At 38.4% G+C, this 16,989-nt stretch overlaps 1 protein-coding gene and 1 long non-coding RNA gene across 2 annotated transcripts in view; one reads left to right on the plus strand and one right to left on the minus strand.

The window, feature by feature from the left end:
* Positions 1-7,390, plus strand: part of scarb2b (scavenger receptor class B, member 2b) — a 34,624-nt gene extending 27,234 nt beyond the window's left edge. The window contains exons 8-13 of the mRNA XM_016259656.1: positions 1,282-1,400; positions 1,555-1,628; positions 1,749-1,800; positions 1,884-2,036; positions 5,725-5,772; positions 7,003-7,390. Coding sequence (XP_016115142.1) covers positions 1,282-1,400; positions 1,555-1,628; positions 1,749-1,800; positions 1,884-2,036; positions 5,725-5,772; positions 7,003-7,110 — 554 coding nt within the window. The 3' untranslated portion in view covers positions 7,111-7,390. The remainder of the gene's footprint in view (positions 1-1,281; positions 1,401-1,554; positions 1,629-1,748; positions 1,801-1,883; positions 2,037-5,724; positions 5,773-7,002) is intronic.
* A 904-nt stretch (positions 7,391-8,294) lies between these two features.
* On the minus strand, positions 8,295-9,489 carry LOC107573217 (uncharacterized). Its single transcript, XR_001607466.1, has 2 exons — positions 9,057-9,489; positions 8,295-8,645 (listed from the first exon to the last, which is right to left on the minus strand). It is a non-coding gene; the product is annotated as an uncharacterized lncRNA (long non-coding RNA).
* Positions 9,490-16,989: the final 7,500 nt, after the last annotated feature.

Genomic DNA, 16,989 nt, shown 5'->3' on the forward strand with positions numbered 1-16,989 from the left:
CTCACTCTCACTCTCACACTCACTCTCTCACACACACACACACACACACACACACTCACACACACACACACACACACTCACTAACGCACACACACGCACACACACACTCTCACGCACACGCACACACACACACACACACACACACACACACTCTCTAACGCACACACACCCACACACACACTCTCACACACACGCACACACACACACACACACACACACACACACTCTCACTCTCACTCTCACTCTCACTCTCTCACACACACACACACACACACACTCTCGCCTCTGTCCCAGTAATGCAGGAGTCTAATTTCCCCTACATGTGTTGAGAACAGAGGTGGTAAATCATCTGGGTTACTTGCGGTCACTCCTGATTGTTTTCATGCTCCAGGTCAGAGTTCCCTTGATCTTCTCATGAGACGATGTTCCTCTTTAACGTCACGACAGGATGAAGCTCTACGACTCTCAGGGGGCTCGTATGAGAGAAGGCATTGTTAAGACAAAGCGAGGAGGAGATGACATTTCTGCTGTTAGACGACAAAACATTCGTAATGACTGATGTTCTCTGAGTTTAGAGGACATCCCTTTATCTGACGAGGGCACTGACTTGTGAATGAAAGAAGAGTCTGAAACAGTAGCCTATGTGCTGTATGATGCTGAATGTTTCACTCATTGCTTTGTTTTATTCACTGAGTGAGTCGGTTATCATCCTGCCAATGAAAAGTGTATTTTGCATTTTGAGGAGGTCATGCAGAAGGTCATCTAGGTGATTACTCATATCGCGCACTGCAGAAATAGTGCATGTAGTATGTTATTCTGAACATATCCACTCATGTTAAAATGTTTGATCTTTGATCTTTTTGTTCATTTAATAGGAACAGCACATGTTCATGAACATTAGTTACAATATGTAAACACTGGATGTACTGTATATGTATACATACAATATATAAAATATATATTTTTATTGAATTATTAATTTATACATTATACATTAATTATTACTTATTTATGATGATGATAATAATAATGTTTTTACTGTGATGTACAGTACTGTACTGAAAATTGAATGTCATGAAAATAATCTCACAGTGGAAAAAATCGTAATGGTACTACAAAAACATTTAATTTTCCTTATGCAGTATAAAATGGTTTTCATTTAAAAAAAATTGAGTTTGGGAATCCATGGGCTGATCAAAGGAATGCCTTGATTGCAATGCAAGTCTCTTTGGATAAAAGCATCAGAAATGCAGTGATTTTGTGGTGTAATTGTCGTCTCAGGTGCTCCTGTCGTCGTGTCGTTCCCTCACTTTCATCTGGGTGCTGAGAAGTACGCCAAAGCCATCGATGGCATTTCTCCGGTGCACAAGCTTCACCAGACTTTTCTGGATCTGAACCCTGTAAGATCTGCTGTGTTGTGATAAGATGCTTTGAAGTGTTGATTTTCATGATCAGTGTCTCGTTCTCTAATGTATTTTTCCTGTCTGAAGTGTTTTTGTGATATAATTGGTTTGATTGCTGCGGTCTGGCTCAGATCTTCTGGTTTCTCCTCAGACTTTGGGAGTGCCTGTTCGTGCCATGAAACGAGCCCAGATCAACATTCATCTCGAGAGAGTGACCGGCTTTCTGTGAGTGATGCTTTCCTGTCTGATATATTTAATCGGGCCATTCTGATAAACAGCCGTGAGAGTGTGTTTTTATAGTTTTCTAGCTGAAGGTCTTTGTCTTTTTGTCCTTTGTTTCCTCAGTTTGACCAGGAATCTCAACGGCACCATCTTCCCCATTTTGTTTCTGAATGAGGTGAGAGTCAGAAGTGGATGATTTAGTGACCAAAGGTTTCGTCTCCTATAAAACCGCTGGATGATTTTCTGCTGTGTTTGCAGTCGGTGGTGATTGACGACGCTTCGGCCGCAAGGATTCAGAAGCTGCTGCTGATCGTGACTCTGGTCTCTCATTTCCCGCTCGTCCTCGGGGCTCTGGGAATCATTCTGCTGCTCGTCTGTATCATCCTTGTCATCCGCTTCTATCAGAACAAGGTAATACAACCACCCAGAACACCCTAGCAATGACCCAGAGTACCCTAGCAACTACTTAGCAACCATACAGAACACCTTAGCATCTGCCTAGCAACCACCCAGAGTACACTAGCAACCACACAGAACACCCTAGCAGCTCTGGTCATCTCATTTCCCAAAACACCCTAACAACCGCTTAGTAACACCCTAGCAACCACCCAGAACACCCTAACAACTGCCTGACAACACCCTTGCAACTGCCTAGTAACTGTTCAGAACACCTAACAACCACTTAGCAACACTATAGCAAGTCTGGTCTTCCCATTTTCCTAGAACACCCTACAACCACCTAGTAACACGGTAGTAACCACCCAGAACAACATTACAACCACTTAGCAACACCCTAGCAACAATAGTCTTTTCATTTCCCCAGAACAACCTAACAACTGTCTAGTAACGCCCTAACAGCCACCTAGCAACACCCTAGCAACTTTGGACTTCTTATTTTCCCAGAAATACCGTAGCAACTGCCTAGTAACACCCTATTAACCACCCAGAACACCCTAGTAGCCAGTCTGAACACCTTAACAACTGCCTAGCAACTCCCTAGTAACTTTGGTCTTCTTATTTCCTCAGAAACACCCTAAGAACTCTCTAGTAACTCCCTAGCAACTGCCTAGTAACATCCTATTAACCACCCAGAACACCATAGTAACCACACAGAACACCTTAACAACTGCCTAGCAACATCCTTGCAACTCTGGTCTTCTCATTTCACCAGAACACCCTAACAACCACCTAGTAACACGGTAGTAACCACCCAGAACAACATAACAACCACTTAGCAACACCCTAGCAACAATAGTCTTTTCATTTCCCCAGAACAACCTAACAACTGTCTAGTAACACCCTAAAAGCCACCTAGCAACACCCTAGCAACTTTGGTCTTCTTATTTTCCCAGAAACACCATAGCAACTGCCTAGTAACACCCTATTAACCACACAGAACACCCTAGTAACCATATAGAACACCTTAACAACTGCCTAGCAACTCCCTAGTAACTTTGGTCTTCTTATTTCCTCAGAAACACCCTAATAACTCTCTAGCAACTCCCTAGCAACTGCCTAGTAACACCCTATTAACCACCCAGAACGCTTTAGTAACCATATAGAACACCTTAACAACTGCCTAGCAACATCCTTGCAACTCTGGTCTTCTCATTTCACCAGAACACCCTAACAACCACCTAGTAACACCCTAGTACCTACCCAGAATACCCTAACAACCACCTAGAACACCTTAACAACTGCCTAGCAACACCCTATCAACTTTGGTCTTCTTATTTCCCCAGAAACACCCTAAGAGCTCTCTAGTAACACCCTAGCAACTGCCTAGTAACACCCTATTAACCACCCAGAACACCCTAGTAACCATACAGAACACCTTAACAACTGCCTAGCAACATCCTGGCAACTCTGGTCTTCTCATTTCACCAGAACACCCTAACAACCACCTAGTAACACCCTAGTACCTACCCAGAATACCCTAACAACCACCTAGAACACCTTAACAACTGCCTAGCAACACCCTATCAACTTTGGTCTTCTTATTTCCCCAGAAACACCCTAAGAGCTCTCTAGTAACACCCTAGCAACTGCCTAGTAACACCCTATTAACCACCCAGAACACCCTAGTAACCATACAGAACACCTTAACAACTGCCTAGCAACATCCTGGCAACTCTGGTCTTCTCATTTCACCAGAACACCCTAACAACCACCTAGTAACACCCTAGTAATTACCTAGAACACTGTAACTCACTCAGCAAACAACACTTTAGCAAAAAACAAGGACACAATAGCAAATGTTTGGCAATGCCTTTGATGTCACACAGAACGCCTTAGTAACCAAAGTGATCTGTCTGTCTGGGAGACTTCAAAGCTTCAAACTACAAACTTTTCAAACTACTTTAAACTTCCAGCTTTACATAAACAAACATAAAGTTTGTCTTAAGGGTCACAAAGTGTGTGTGTGAGAAAGTTGAGGCTTTTCAGAAAAATCTCCATTATTCTCCAGCTTATTCTTCACTTTCCCACCAAAGTTTGCACTGAAACCCTAAAATGTGACATTCTCTGTCCGCTTGGTTCACACGCACTAAAGCTGCCGTCAAACCATTCCAGGAATATTTCTGAGTGTGTTTGTTGTGGAAGCTGAACGCTATTCTTCCAGATCAGCCTTTATGAATCCATCTCCTCATTCACACGAGTCGCTGCTGTAGAGCAGAGAAAACTAAAGGACGTGTGGAGTTTGAGAAAATCAGGTAGTGCTGAGATGATACTGATGTGATAGTAACTCAATCTACACCCAGCGAACAACAATATGTTCTGAGGTTTTCAAATATAAAAAAAAAAAATTCTCAGTTATGCAAACATAAGAAAACATAAAGGGAACGTTCCATTTTATAATTTTGCATATTTGTAGTTATGGTTGGTAATGTTTAGATGAACGCCCGGCTGAAATGTTACAAGAAAAATAGTAAATAGCAGATCAAAGCAGATTACAAAAAGTAGAACATATGATGAACAAAACTAAATATTCTTAATAATTTAACATTTTCATTTACACCAATTGAATATGCAGTACTAGGGCTGCACGACTAATCGAATGCGATTATCATGCGCATTTTGTTAAAAAAGCTGGTTCTGTAATCAGCAGGAAATCATCATCACGTGCTTTCAGATGGAGCAGCATTTACGTCACAGAGCCGTAGCTCACTGACAAGTTACGCAAAAAAATCGCAGACGATAATGAAATCGAAAAAATCGTTCACGATAATGACAGCTGTTTGCGTAGCTTCTCAGTGAACTATGGCTCTGTGTAGTAAACGCTGCTCCATCTGAAAGCACGTGAAAATACCACATTTAATAACATATTTTTACTCCAAACTCACTTCATAACGTCAGTCGAGTGTTTGAAATAAATCCTTCTGTGAGATGACGTGGCTTCTTACAAAGAATAAAGCATGAAACATATTTCATAGTATTTAAGCAGCGATAAAGGCATTGCATTATAAATATACTTTATTTGAATGAAAATTATAATAATAAGAACTCAGATAAACCGTATATTGGCGTAGTCGTGTGTTTATTAGTCACGTTGAATCAATGAAAGCAGTTGAATCTTCTGTTTATTCAGCTGCAGCGATAGCCATTTTCTGGGTTTCTTCTGCGAGGCATATTTGGAGTTTCTTTGGCCTTTGGATGGAGATTTACTGCTGATCACAGAACCGTGCTTCACTGAAAGATACGCATGACAATCACAGCTTCTGTCGAATTGCGATCTCGATTCCATTTCGATTTATCGTGCAGCCCTATGCAGTACTATATAAAGTAAAGCTTCTGTAGCTAGCATGTCTTCTGAACGGTGGCGTGACTGTGGTTCGACTGCTTTAAATGACTAGTTTTCTGTATCTGATGGAGTTGAGGTTTCATCCAAAGCTTGCTGTTCTTCTGCTTGTGTTTTATATGGATGGATTTATTTCCTGTCATAACTCATGCTTTCCTGAAGTGACTAACTGCCACATGCTGCTCTCATGATCACTTCACTAACCTAGTAACCATTCTGTGCTGAGTTTGCTTTCTAATATCTTGGCTTGTTTGTCCCTCTAACCTGATGAGCATCATGATCTGTTGATCTGCTTTTGTTTAGACTGAAGTGAAGCGCTTTGATTTCGCTGAGGCTTTCCGCTGCTCTCCTGTACGTTCAGCACTCACTAACCAGCTAACTAAACTAGTTCAGGCCTGTTTCACACATCTATTATCAGTGATTCGATTCTCAGGAAATGCATGAACTGATCCAATGCAAACCCTAACAGCAATGCAAGTCACTTTGGAGAAAGCATCTGCCAAATGCATGAATAGAAAATTAAATAAATGCAACAGAAAATGTTGAAATGCACTAAATACAATCTTTTAATCATATAAACGTTTATGGCTTCACTTTGTGATCTGGATTTTTAGATTAACTAGCATTTGGATGTAAATGTGATCTGCCTCATGTCATTTGGTTATTTCCATACAGAAATTTAATATGACATTTATTGCTCTATATCAAGAGTGATATTGCCATATATATTGCCTAAAAGGCAATTATGTAATTTTCACATATGTACATTCTCTGCGTAGATGAAGATATAAAAACATATGTAAAATTCCCATAGTAAAATGTACATATGTTAATAATATCTATATGATGATTTTATATGCAGCAGCCATGTATGTCAACAATATATATTTTATTTTTATATGCAATTTTATAACTTTATATTTTTATACCTTTTATTAAAACAACGTATACACAAAAAAGCAATGTTTTTGTAATGCTTTTCTTAAATGCATGTCTCTTATTTATATTTACTTCTATAATATCATCATGTTATGACAGGTTTTAGAATAAATATACATGTACATGATATATATGTCCAAAAATGTATTACACACATTAACATACATATTTGTTTATTTTAATACGTTTCTAATGTGTTTAATTGGTTCACTTCCAGTAACCATTTTAATATTAAGAATTTGAGTTTATTTACTTATTTATAATACAACGAGTGCATCCCTAAGTGCAATTTAATGGTCAACTATGACAAAATGAAAACAAATCTACAATAAAAACCAGAATTTAGTCTCTCCTGAGTCAGACCTAAAAGCCATGCATGTAAATATACATGTATTTACATGCATTATTAATGTAAATACTCAGAGATGTGTGAAACAGGCTTAACTCACTTCAGCTTGAACTCAATCAGTAACTGACTGATTAATCATGTGATGCTTGCAAACTAGTTTAAAGGACTAAAACATGCTGTAGTCAAGTACATGAACTTGTAGTATGTTCTTGTACTTGCATGAAGTGTATTTCATACTCATAACACGCACGCATACTAAATCAACCTTATTGTGTTTTCTTTCTTTCTTTCAGCCGTCTGCGAAGAAAGACACGTCATACGCTCCTGTGAGCGCCAAAGCGGACGATCAGGACGAGAAAAATGGCACTTATATCGGCATGACGCCTGTGGACAAGTCTTAAACAGCTGTGTGTGTGTGTGTGTGTGTGTGTGTGTGTGTGTGTGTGTGTGTGTGTCTCAGATGCTGTCACTCTCAGTAGAGCGGTGTGTGTGTCAGTCGTCTTGATTCACACACTGACTCCTCCTCAGGACTGACTCCGTGAGCAAACGAGCGTCTGGATGAAGGACTGAAGAACACACACACTTCAGGCTCATTCAGCATCTGTTTCCTTTCATATTTAAACACTTTGAGAGATTTTAAAGCTGCTGTCAGTGATTTTTTTAGGAGTATCACACATCACATGTTGAAAAATCACATCACGCTCAGTGTGTGTGTGTGTGTGTGTGTGTGTGTGTGTCTCAGATGCTGTCACTCTCAGTAGAGCGGTGTGTGTGTCAGTCGTCTTGATTCACACACTGACTCCTCCTCAGGACTGACTCCGTGAGCAAACGAGCGTCTGGATGAAGGACTGAAGAACACACACACTTCAGGCTCATTCAGCATCTGTTTCCTTTCATATTTAAACACTTTGAGAGATTTTAAAGCTGCTGTCAGTGATTTTTTTAGGAGTATCACACATCACATGTTGAAAAATCACATCACGCTCAATTCTGACTGAAGTGACACCCGCATCCCTCGCTGTCCGTCTGATTACTCAGTACTTCGTGAAATCAAGATTTATGTGTTTGAATTCCATGTAAAATTTGGCTAACGTTATTTTAACATAAACTAATAAACTTAATGTGATGCATATTAGTCAGTCATACATAATGAACTCAGATTTCTAAATGCAAGAAAGAAAAAAAACATTATAATAATCAACTATTTGCATTTATTTGATTTTATATAAATAATAATTTATTTGAAATACATTTATTCATATGGCTTAGAATCATCATAAATCAGTTCATTGTGAAAACAATTAAATTTATTCAGTTCAAAAGTATGAACATAGTTCAGATATGGCTATAGCTGTGGAACAAGCAATATTCAAATGCATGAGATTTAAAGAAGTTGGATTTATTGATGTTAAATATATAAAGCTGGTTATTTGTTTATTAGTGCTATTACAGAAATCTGACTGGCTTTATTTATACATGACAGACACATTTGCATCACATTAAGTTTTTTAGTTTGGTAAAACTGGGTAATTCAAATGTTAAGTGCAATTCATATACATAAAACATTTAATTTATGCCTTTTTTGAGTGAAGGGGAGTGGCCTGTTTTTTTAGCCAATCGGAAACCCTGTCAGTCATTATGCATGTTCAGATTTGCAGACATCGGTTTGGTGGGTGGGGTTTGATAAAGATGGTGTGTCTGTCTTAGAAGGTGGAGTTTGGCATAAAAGGTGTGTGTGTGTGTGTGTTTAATAGGGGGCTTGTGTCTGTGGGCGGAGTTTGACACAGAGGGTGTGTCTCAGTGGGTGGAGTTTCTCATAGAGGGTGTGTGTGTCTTAGTGGGCGGGGTTTAGCACAGAAGGTGTGTGTGTGTTAGTGGGCGGAGTCAGGGGAGTGTGCGATTGAAGCTGAAAAACTCCTGAAATCACTTGCAGCACCTTTAACAATCAGACACTATGTTCAGAACTTATTTCGGTTTGGTGGGTGGGGTTTGATAAAGATGGTGTGTCTGTCTTAGGTGGAGTTTGGCATAAAAGGTGTGTGTGTGTGTGTGTGTGTGTATGTGTGTGTGTCTTTTAGTGGGCGGGGTTTAATAGATGGCTTGCATCAGTGGGCGGAGTTTGACACAGAGGGTGTGTCTCAGTGGGTGGAGTTTCTCATAGAGGGTGTGTCTCAGTGGGTGGAGTTTCTCATAGAGGGTGTGTCTCAGTGGGTGGGTAGCGTTTCTCATAGAGGGTGTGTGTGTCTTAGTGGGCGGGGTTTAGCACAGAAGGTGTGTGTGTGTTAGTGGGCGGAGTCAGGGGAGTGTGAGATTGAAGCTGAAAAACTCCTGAAATCACTTGCAGCACCTTTAACAATCAGACACTATGTTCAGAACTTATAACCTCTTAAAAGGTCAAACAAAAAACGTTATATTTGTGTTACCAAATGGTCCGTTCACACAGGACGTGTTCCTGCTTTTAAACACCTGGACTGAGATCAGTGCAACAGAACAGAAGCAGTAATACACAAACAATAACGCAACCGTCCGGTGTGAACGACCCACATGTGACTGAACCTGCTGTGCCTTTAGTTACAAACATCGCCTTGTTTTATTTCAGTCAAGAGCTGACATCACATCACCGTGCCTTGATTTCATAAGTGTAAAATACTAAAGTTAAGATTTAATAATTCAGTATTTGTTGATCTGATGTTGTGGAATATATCACTCCCAGTCAAGTTTGAACAGTAAGATTTTAAATGTTTTTTAAAGAAGTCTCTTCTGCTCACCAAGCCTGCATTTATTTGATCCATTTTTACTATTCATTTAAAATAACTGTTTTTAATATAGTTTAAAATGTAATTTATTCCTGTGAATTTTTATCATCATTACTCCAGTCACATGATCCTTCAGTAATCATTCTAATATTCTCATCTGCTTCTCAAAAAACATTTATTATTATTATTATGTTGAAAACAGCCGAGTTGATTTTTTTCAGGTTTCTTTGATGAATAGAAAGTTCAGAAGAACAGCATTTATCTGAAATAGACATATTTTGTAACATTATAAATGTCTTTATCATCACTTTTGATCCATTTAAAGCATCCTTGCTAAATAAAAGCAATAATTTCTATAATTATTATTATTACAAAAAAAATGATACACTGACTCCAAGCTTTTGAATGGTTTAGTGTATAATGTTACAAAAGCTTTTTATTTCAGATAAATGCTGATCTTTAGATCTTTCTATTCATCAAAGAACCCTGAAAAAAATCCTCAACTCTTTTAAATATTGTTAATAATAATAATAATAATAATAATGTCTCTCGAGCAGCAGATCAGCATATTATACTGATTTCTGAAGATCATGTGACTCTGAAGACTGGAGGAATGATGCTGAAAATACAGCTGCACATCACAGAAATACATTACAGTTTAACACATATTCACACAGAAAGCAGTTATTTCAAATAGTAAAACTATTTCACAATATTACTGCTTTTTCTGTATTTTGTATCAAATAAATGCAGGCTTGGTGAGCAGAAGAGACTTCTTTAAAAACATTAAAAATCGTACAGTTCAAAGACGAGTGACTGGAGAGTAATCTGACGCCTGTCTGAAGGATTTTAGACGAGAGTTGTTCTGAATGAAGATGCTCTTGTGTTAGTATTATTAGATTGCAGTTCTTTTAGTGTTACTGAACTAATATTTCAGGAGGTTTTCTGGAATATGAACAGAAGTGTTTTCAGTATATTTCCGTGGGTTAGTGGACAGGATCACACACACGTTACTGTTTAATGTGTTTGTACTGGCCTTCCTTAAACTAGATGCTTCGGTGCAAAATCATAACATAATAACCTCTTATCATTACTCAAGGTATGTATTATCATATTGCACTAAAATACACGATATTAAATATAATTCTGAAGCTTAACGCACTGTGTTTTTCGAGATGGTCACTGGGTTCAATCTCTGAGCCATTTTATTCGAGTTTTAAGATTTCTTTAATGTTATATTGTGCCAGACATGATTGAGATAATCAAAAAACAAATATTGGACTCAATGAGTTTGATTCGCGTGGATGTCAATGCGGGGGGAAATGATGTTTGAGTTCAAATGCCGGTGTTTGAGACTGAATGTAACGTGCTTTACAAGCCTTTGGTGTCTTTCAGTATTTCAGGTGTTAAATGATGCAGAATCTAGACTGAAATTTAACTAGAAATTTAGACTGCACAAATAATTGTACAGTTTTGTATATGAATGAAGCCTTTTTAAACACAATAAAGTATTTTTGAAAGGCACTTCTTTGGTCAGTTTGTTTTCTATCCCATGTGTTTTATAATAGCTTTTTATCATAATTATTTACAATAACTCCTTTTCTGAATTTTACTTCTAATTTTTTTCCCCCCGTAAAACGTAAATAGTATCCTTAGATGTTAAATCTAAATGAACTGGTTTTATTTTAAGTCACGTCACTGAATCAAGCTAAACACATTCATTTATACACAAACAACAGCAACTAATGGTTATGGGTTAAACTGTTACTTTACGGTAACAGTTGCAGGTTACCGCTTATTACAGGTTACATGAGACTATTATTCAGTATTATTTTACTAAAAAATTGTTGGTGATAACACATTGTTCTTCATTTGTAAGCTGTTTTGGATAAACACAAGTAATAAATGTAAATATATGTAATGCAAATGTGTCCCAGCAAAGACCTAAAAATAAAATGCATGATTTCATTGGCTAAAGATGATGTCTTTGTAATTACTGTATACAGCCAGAACTGTTTGGCCAATTTTATTTTATTTGATTTGATTTGATTTGATTTTTTTATTTTTTTTTATTTTTTATAATTTTAATTTATCTTATTTTTTATTTTATTTTATTTTATTGTATTAGCCTGAGACGCGACACATCCCTGAGATATACATCTGAGATAAATCCTTGTGCTTTCTCACCCAAAACCCAAGACAGGAAAATTATAACTCGCACAAGTTGTGTGAGAAGAAAGCGTAAAAAATACTTTTTGACCGGGAAAAGGCATCATTGTCCAGAAATCCTGCATCCGTAATGGTTCTATTATACAGAGGCAAGAATGAGCTTGCCTTATATCTACTGTGGTACGTGTTAATTAAGGAGGGTGAATACAGTGCACTGCAACTGCATTTAGAGCCATGCAGATATAATACTAACATATATATATATATTAGTACTAATAATATAATAATATAATATAATAATATAAAGTAGCTGAGTTTCACCGGCAGGGGGCGCCGCAGGTCTGGACAGCGAACCGCACGCGTTCATTCTAACGCTGAGGAACTGACGTTTGACGCCAACATGTTACGTTACGTCACGACTTTCAGAAATCGAGCGGGACCGAGAGCGCGCGACACACTTGTGATGAAGACAACTTTCGGTTTAAATGTAAAAATAGTGATTATTTTTGTAATATTACGACTGAAAGGTACAGGGATGATGTGGTTTAGTGGTTAAAGGGATGGAGGTACAGGGATTATGTGGTTTAGTGGTTAAAGGGTGGAGGTACAGGGATGATGCGGTTTAGTGGTTAAAGAGATGGAGGTACAGGGATGATGTGGTTTAGTGGTTAAAGGGTGGAGGTACAGGGATGATGTGGTTTAGTGGTTAAAGAGATGGAGGTACAGGGATGATGTGGTTTAGTGGTTAAAGGGTGGAGGTACAGGGATTATGTGGTTTAGTGGTAAAGGATCTCGATTCGTGACCGAAATATTCTTATTTAAGAACGGATGATTCAGAAGATTCAGGTTTCTATCGACTTCAAGCCAGCTGGTTCAGGGTTTAAATGCTGTAAATTGGGCATTTCAGCAATCCGGCTAATCCTACAGGGTTTAGAGGGGTTATCTAGAGATTTAGTGGTAAAAAAAACTAGTACTGTAAACTTTCAGCACCTGTTTAATCTAGTTAAACATTGTATAAACTGCTGCAAGACCAGGACTTTCAGTGTTTTAGTTTTTAAAGGGGTCATATGATGTTGCTGAGAAGAACATTATTTTGTGTATTTGGTGTAATGAAATGTGTTTATGCGGTTTAAGGTTAAAAAAAACACATTATTTTCCACATACTGTACATTATTGTTTCTCCTCTATGCCCCGCCTTTCTGAAACGCGTCGATTGTTACAAAGCTCATCGGTCTGAAAAGCGAGGTGTGCTGTGATTGGCCAGCTATCCAGTGCGTTGTGATTGGCCGAATACCTCAAGCGTGTGACGGAAATGTTACGCCCCTCACCATACTGTGATGATGCCCTGTCCGGCCGGAGCGAAGGAAACCGACTGCCTTCAGAAAATTTTGGATGTAATTTTCATTTAATCTTGCCTGTAATGTCTGATAAAGCAGTGTTTGTGAGCGGAGTGCTGCTTTGTGTACAGCGTTACCGGGAAACCTCTATCGCTATCACTCCAACAGCGCCTCCTGCTGGCAGAGAATGAGTTTGCTTATATGTGCCGCCACAAATAGAGCGTGCAAGTCTGTCGGAAACACTGCACTGTGGTATAAATAAGTTTCACTGCAATTCATGTTATAATGTTAGAATTAAAGAACAATAAATATAATACATATTACCATTGCACTTATCTGTTCATAGTAAATGCAGTTATTTTTAAGTGGTTGTTGACATCGAAAGATTTAATGTATGTCCTAATTAGCTAAAAATGTGCTCACCCTCAGGCCATTCAAGATCAGGATGAGTTTGTTTCTTCATCAGGTTTGTAGAAATGTAGCACTGCATCAGTGTCTCAGCAGTGGATGCTCCGCAGTGAATGGGTGCCGTCAGAATGAGAGTCCAATCAGCTGATAAAAACATCACAGTAATCCACAGGACTCCAGTCCATCAGTTAACATCTGGAGAAGACAAAAGCTGAAACTAATCCAGCATTAAGACTTTTTTAACTCTAATACGAGTCCATAATCCATCCTAACGCTTCCTCCAGTTAAAAAGCTCATCTCCTGTTCCAGCCACATATTTGTTTAGAGCCGTTTTGGCTTGTAAAAGGTGCTTGATCTGTGCAGATTTCTCTCCTGATTCAGTCCAGACCACTTTTTCACTGGAGGAAGTGTTATTATGGATTATGCACTCGTATTTGAATTGAAAACATCTTGATGAGAAGACAAAAGCTGAAACAAATCCATCAAGATGTTAACTGATGGACTGGAGTGCTGTGGATTACTTGTGGATTATTGTGATGTTTTTATCAGCTGTTTGGACTCTCATTGTGATGGCACCCATTCACATCCATTGGTGAGCAAGTGATGGAATGACACTTCTCTAAATCTGATGAAGAAACAAACTCATCCTAATCTTGGATGACCTGAGAGAGAGTCAATTTTCAGCAATAAATTGCTCCTTTAATATCAGTTACATGTTTTATTATGTAGAGTTTATGTAACTTATGCAGAAGTGATGTGTATGTCCACTGTTACATGACCTCAAGTGCCTCGTATTCATCAAGTGCATTAGTTGTTTTCATCAGATTTTCATACAATGCTGATTGTTTTGTGTTCAGTTCCTGGGTAAATCAGTTGTACTATAGTACAGTCTGTACATTCATGCACAGACAGATTTTGACTGATAATTTTGACTGAGACTTTTGTAAATTGCTCCTTTAATATCAGTTACATGTTTTATTATGTAGAGTTTATGTAACTTATGCAGAAGTGTATGTCCACTGTTACATGACCTCAAGTGCCTCGTATTCATCAAGTGCATTAGTTGTTTTCATCAGATTTTCATACAATGCTGATTGTTTTGTGTTCAGTTCCTGGGTAAATCAGTTGTACTATAGTACAGTCTGTACATTCATGCACAGACAGATTTTGACTGATAATTTTGACTGAGACTTTTTGCCGCTCACATATAGTCAGTCTGTCTGGGAAAATACTTCCAGGTGATCCTTTATATTTCCTGTCCAACAGGAAGTGCCCCCCCATGTACTTCCTGCAATTTAATGCCAGGCTGTTCTGTAGCGAGTGTGTAGAGCGTCTCAGACGATCTGAGGGAAAAAGAAAGGAATGTGTGTGTGTGTGTGTGTGTGTGTGTGTGTGTGTGAAGGGGGAGTTATGCAGCTGGAGAGGAAGAGTTTATTTTACGGCACACACACACACACTCTCGTCAGAAGTGCTGAGATCATGCATATCAAAGCATCTGGTCTTGACGCGTCTGTGCATATGCGTGCACACACACACACACACACACACACACACACACACACACACTCATCTCAAAGCGTCTTTATGACTGAACTGACACCTGGTTTGATTCCTGTGATCTGCTGCTGTTCTTCCTGTCACTGTGAGATCAGAGCGGCACATTTAACATCACGCACATCTGTTTAACTTACAGATTTTGTTTGTCACTAACAACAGGACCAGAAACAAGATTTAAAGGGATCGTTCAGCCAAATAAAAAATAATTCTATCATCATTTACTCTCCTTTATTTTGTTCCAAATCTGAATGTCTTTCATTCTTTTGTGAAACATAGAAGATATTTTGAAGAACTAAATGAGTAAATGTAAATCAGTACATCAGTGCACAACAGTTTTGTTGACCTGCTTGTTTATATAAAGGTATAAATATAAAGGTTTATATGTATATTGTTTATGGCTTATTCGAAACATCACTGTACCGTGGTACTGTTCCAGTACTCTTTAGTGAGTCAAGTGTTGTGAAGCGTCTGTTCCAACTATAAAAAAAATAATGTATGCATAGTTTAATACAAAGGGCGGAAAGCCAATCACACGGAGTACATTTTTCATTTAAAAACATGAGATGCAGTGGGATGGGGGAAAAACCCGCCATAAAGTCTTGATATGTTTTTTTTCAAAGTTAAACATAGTTTTACTCAAACTTAGTTTCTAAACATGCGGCTCTTTTGTGCGAGACGCGAGTGCAACAGTAATAGATGTCCCTCTAGAAAATGCTTGATTGATTGAACGTCATTAAAAACAGTATTACATAAATACTTCTTTAAGGGGATATTTGTGGCCGTTTCATGTGCGTGAATTGAATGCATTTAGGAACATTTGTTGTGCATATGGACATTTTGTAAATCGTTCATAGGAATTTTCATACGTTCATATTTAGAATCATTCTACACTTTTGTAATTGAGGCCTCAGGATTTGATTTATATATAAACATATTTCAGTCTGAGGAGATTCACACCTATTACACAACAGCACAGCAGTAGTCAAATGAATCCCCAGTGTGTGTGTGTGTGTGTGTGTGTGTGTAATGCTGTGAGATCATATATCATCTGTTGTGTAGGAAACAGTAAGATGAGGACTAGAGGTGGGCTGCTTTGAGAGTTTGCTGTGTGCCTGTTTAATTAAAGTCACTGTACATCAGTCATTGTGATGATTTTACAGCATTGGTCTGTTTGTTTGAGCAGCAACACGTCAACTTCTGACTCAACCAATCATGTGATTGTGGGGCGGGGCTATCTGTTAGACTGACCAATGACAGACAGTCATCATTAATCATTTTTCAGGTTATTTCTTGTTCTCATTTTAGAGTTCCTGAATGCTTCAGTTTGTCTTTTAGTTGTATGTCTGCACATTGGCAAATTAAATTACTGATCTAAAATATCAGGGTTAGTGATCATCTGTTCTATGTCTCCATTCACTCATCCCCTTTAGATGTATTGTTTTACCATTCAGGCAAAACTTTGCTTCAAGAATGAACCGCAATGCTGACGTGATCTAATCGCTAGCACACCCTGAGCACATGTGAGTTAATGTATTCCTTTTATCGGCAAGACATACGGGCATAATTTTTCATATCAGGCCGATGCCGATATTTACATTTAAAGCCATTATCTTCCGATATTGGTACAATAATATCGTGCATCCCTATTCTGAATGCATAGCAGCTGCATAAATTTGCTAGGGTGTTCTGATTTTTGTGTTTTTAACCATTTGCTGTGCAGTTGCTAGGGTGCGCTTAATGTTATTAGCTAGAGCTGCAAATTAAACTGGAATCGTGATTTGGAAAAGGCTACGATTTTTTCATGCGCAGCTTGTCAGAGAAGCATGGTTCTCCATCCGAAGGACAGAGGGCGCTCTCACGCTGAAACTCCAAATATGCCCCACAGGAGAAAGGTAATGCATGTCTGTGCAGAAAATCCCACATAGCGGTAGCTGAATAAACAAAAGATTGAACTTCATTCAACGCATGAAAATAGCCACAGAAGCTAGCATGGCGTTAAACACAAACGAGCATTGATTCAATGACTATGACAATATATGGTTTATCTGAGTTC

The sequence above is a fragment of the Sinocyclocheilus grahami genome, unplaced genomic scaffold, assembly GCF_001515645.1.
Source record: "Sinocyclocheilus grahami isolate Dianchi unplaced genomic scaffold, SAMN03320097.WGS_v1.1 scaffold1892.1, whole genome shotgun sequence".
Lineage (NCBI taxonomy): Eukaryota > Metazoa > Chordata > Actinopteri > Cypriniformes > Cyprinidae > Sinocyclocheilus > Sinocyclocheilus grahami.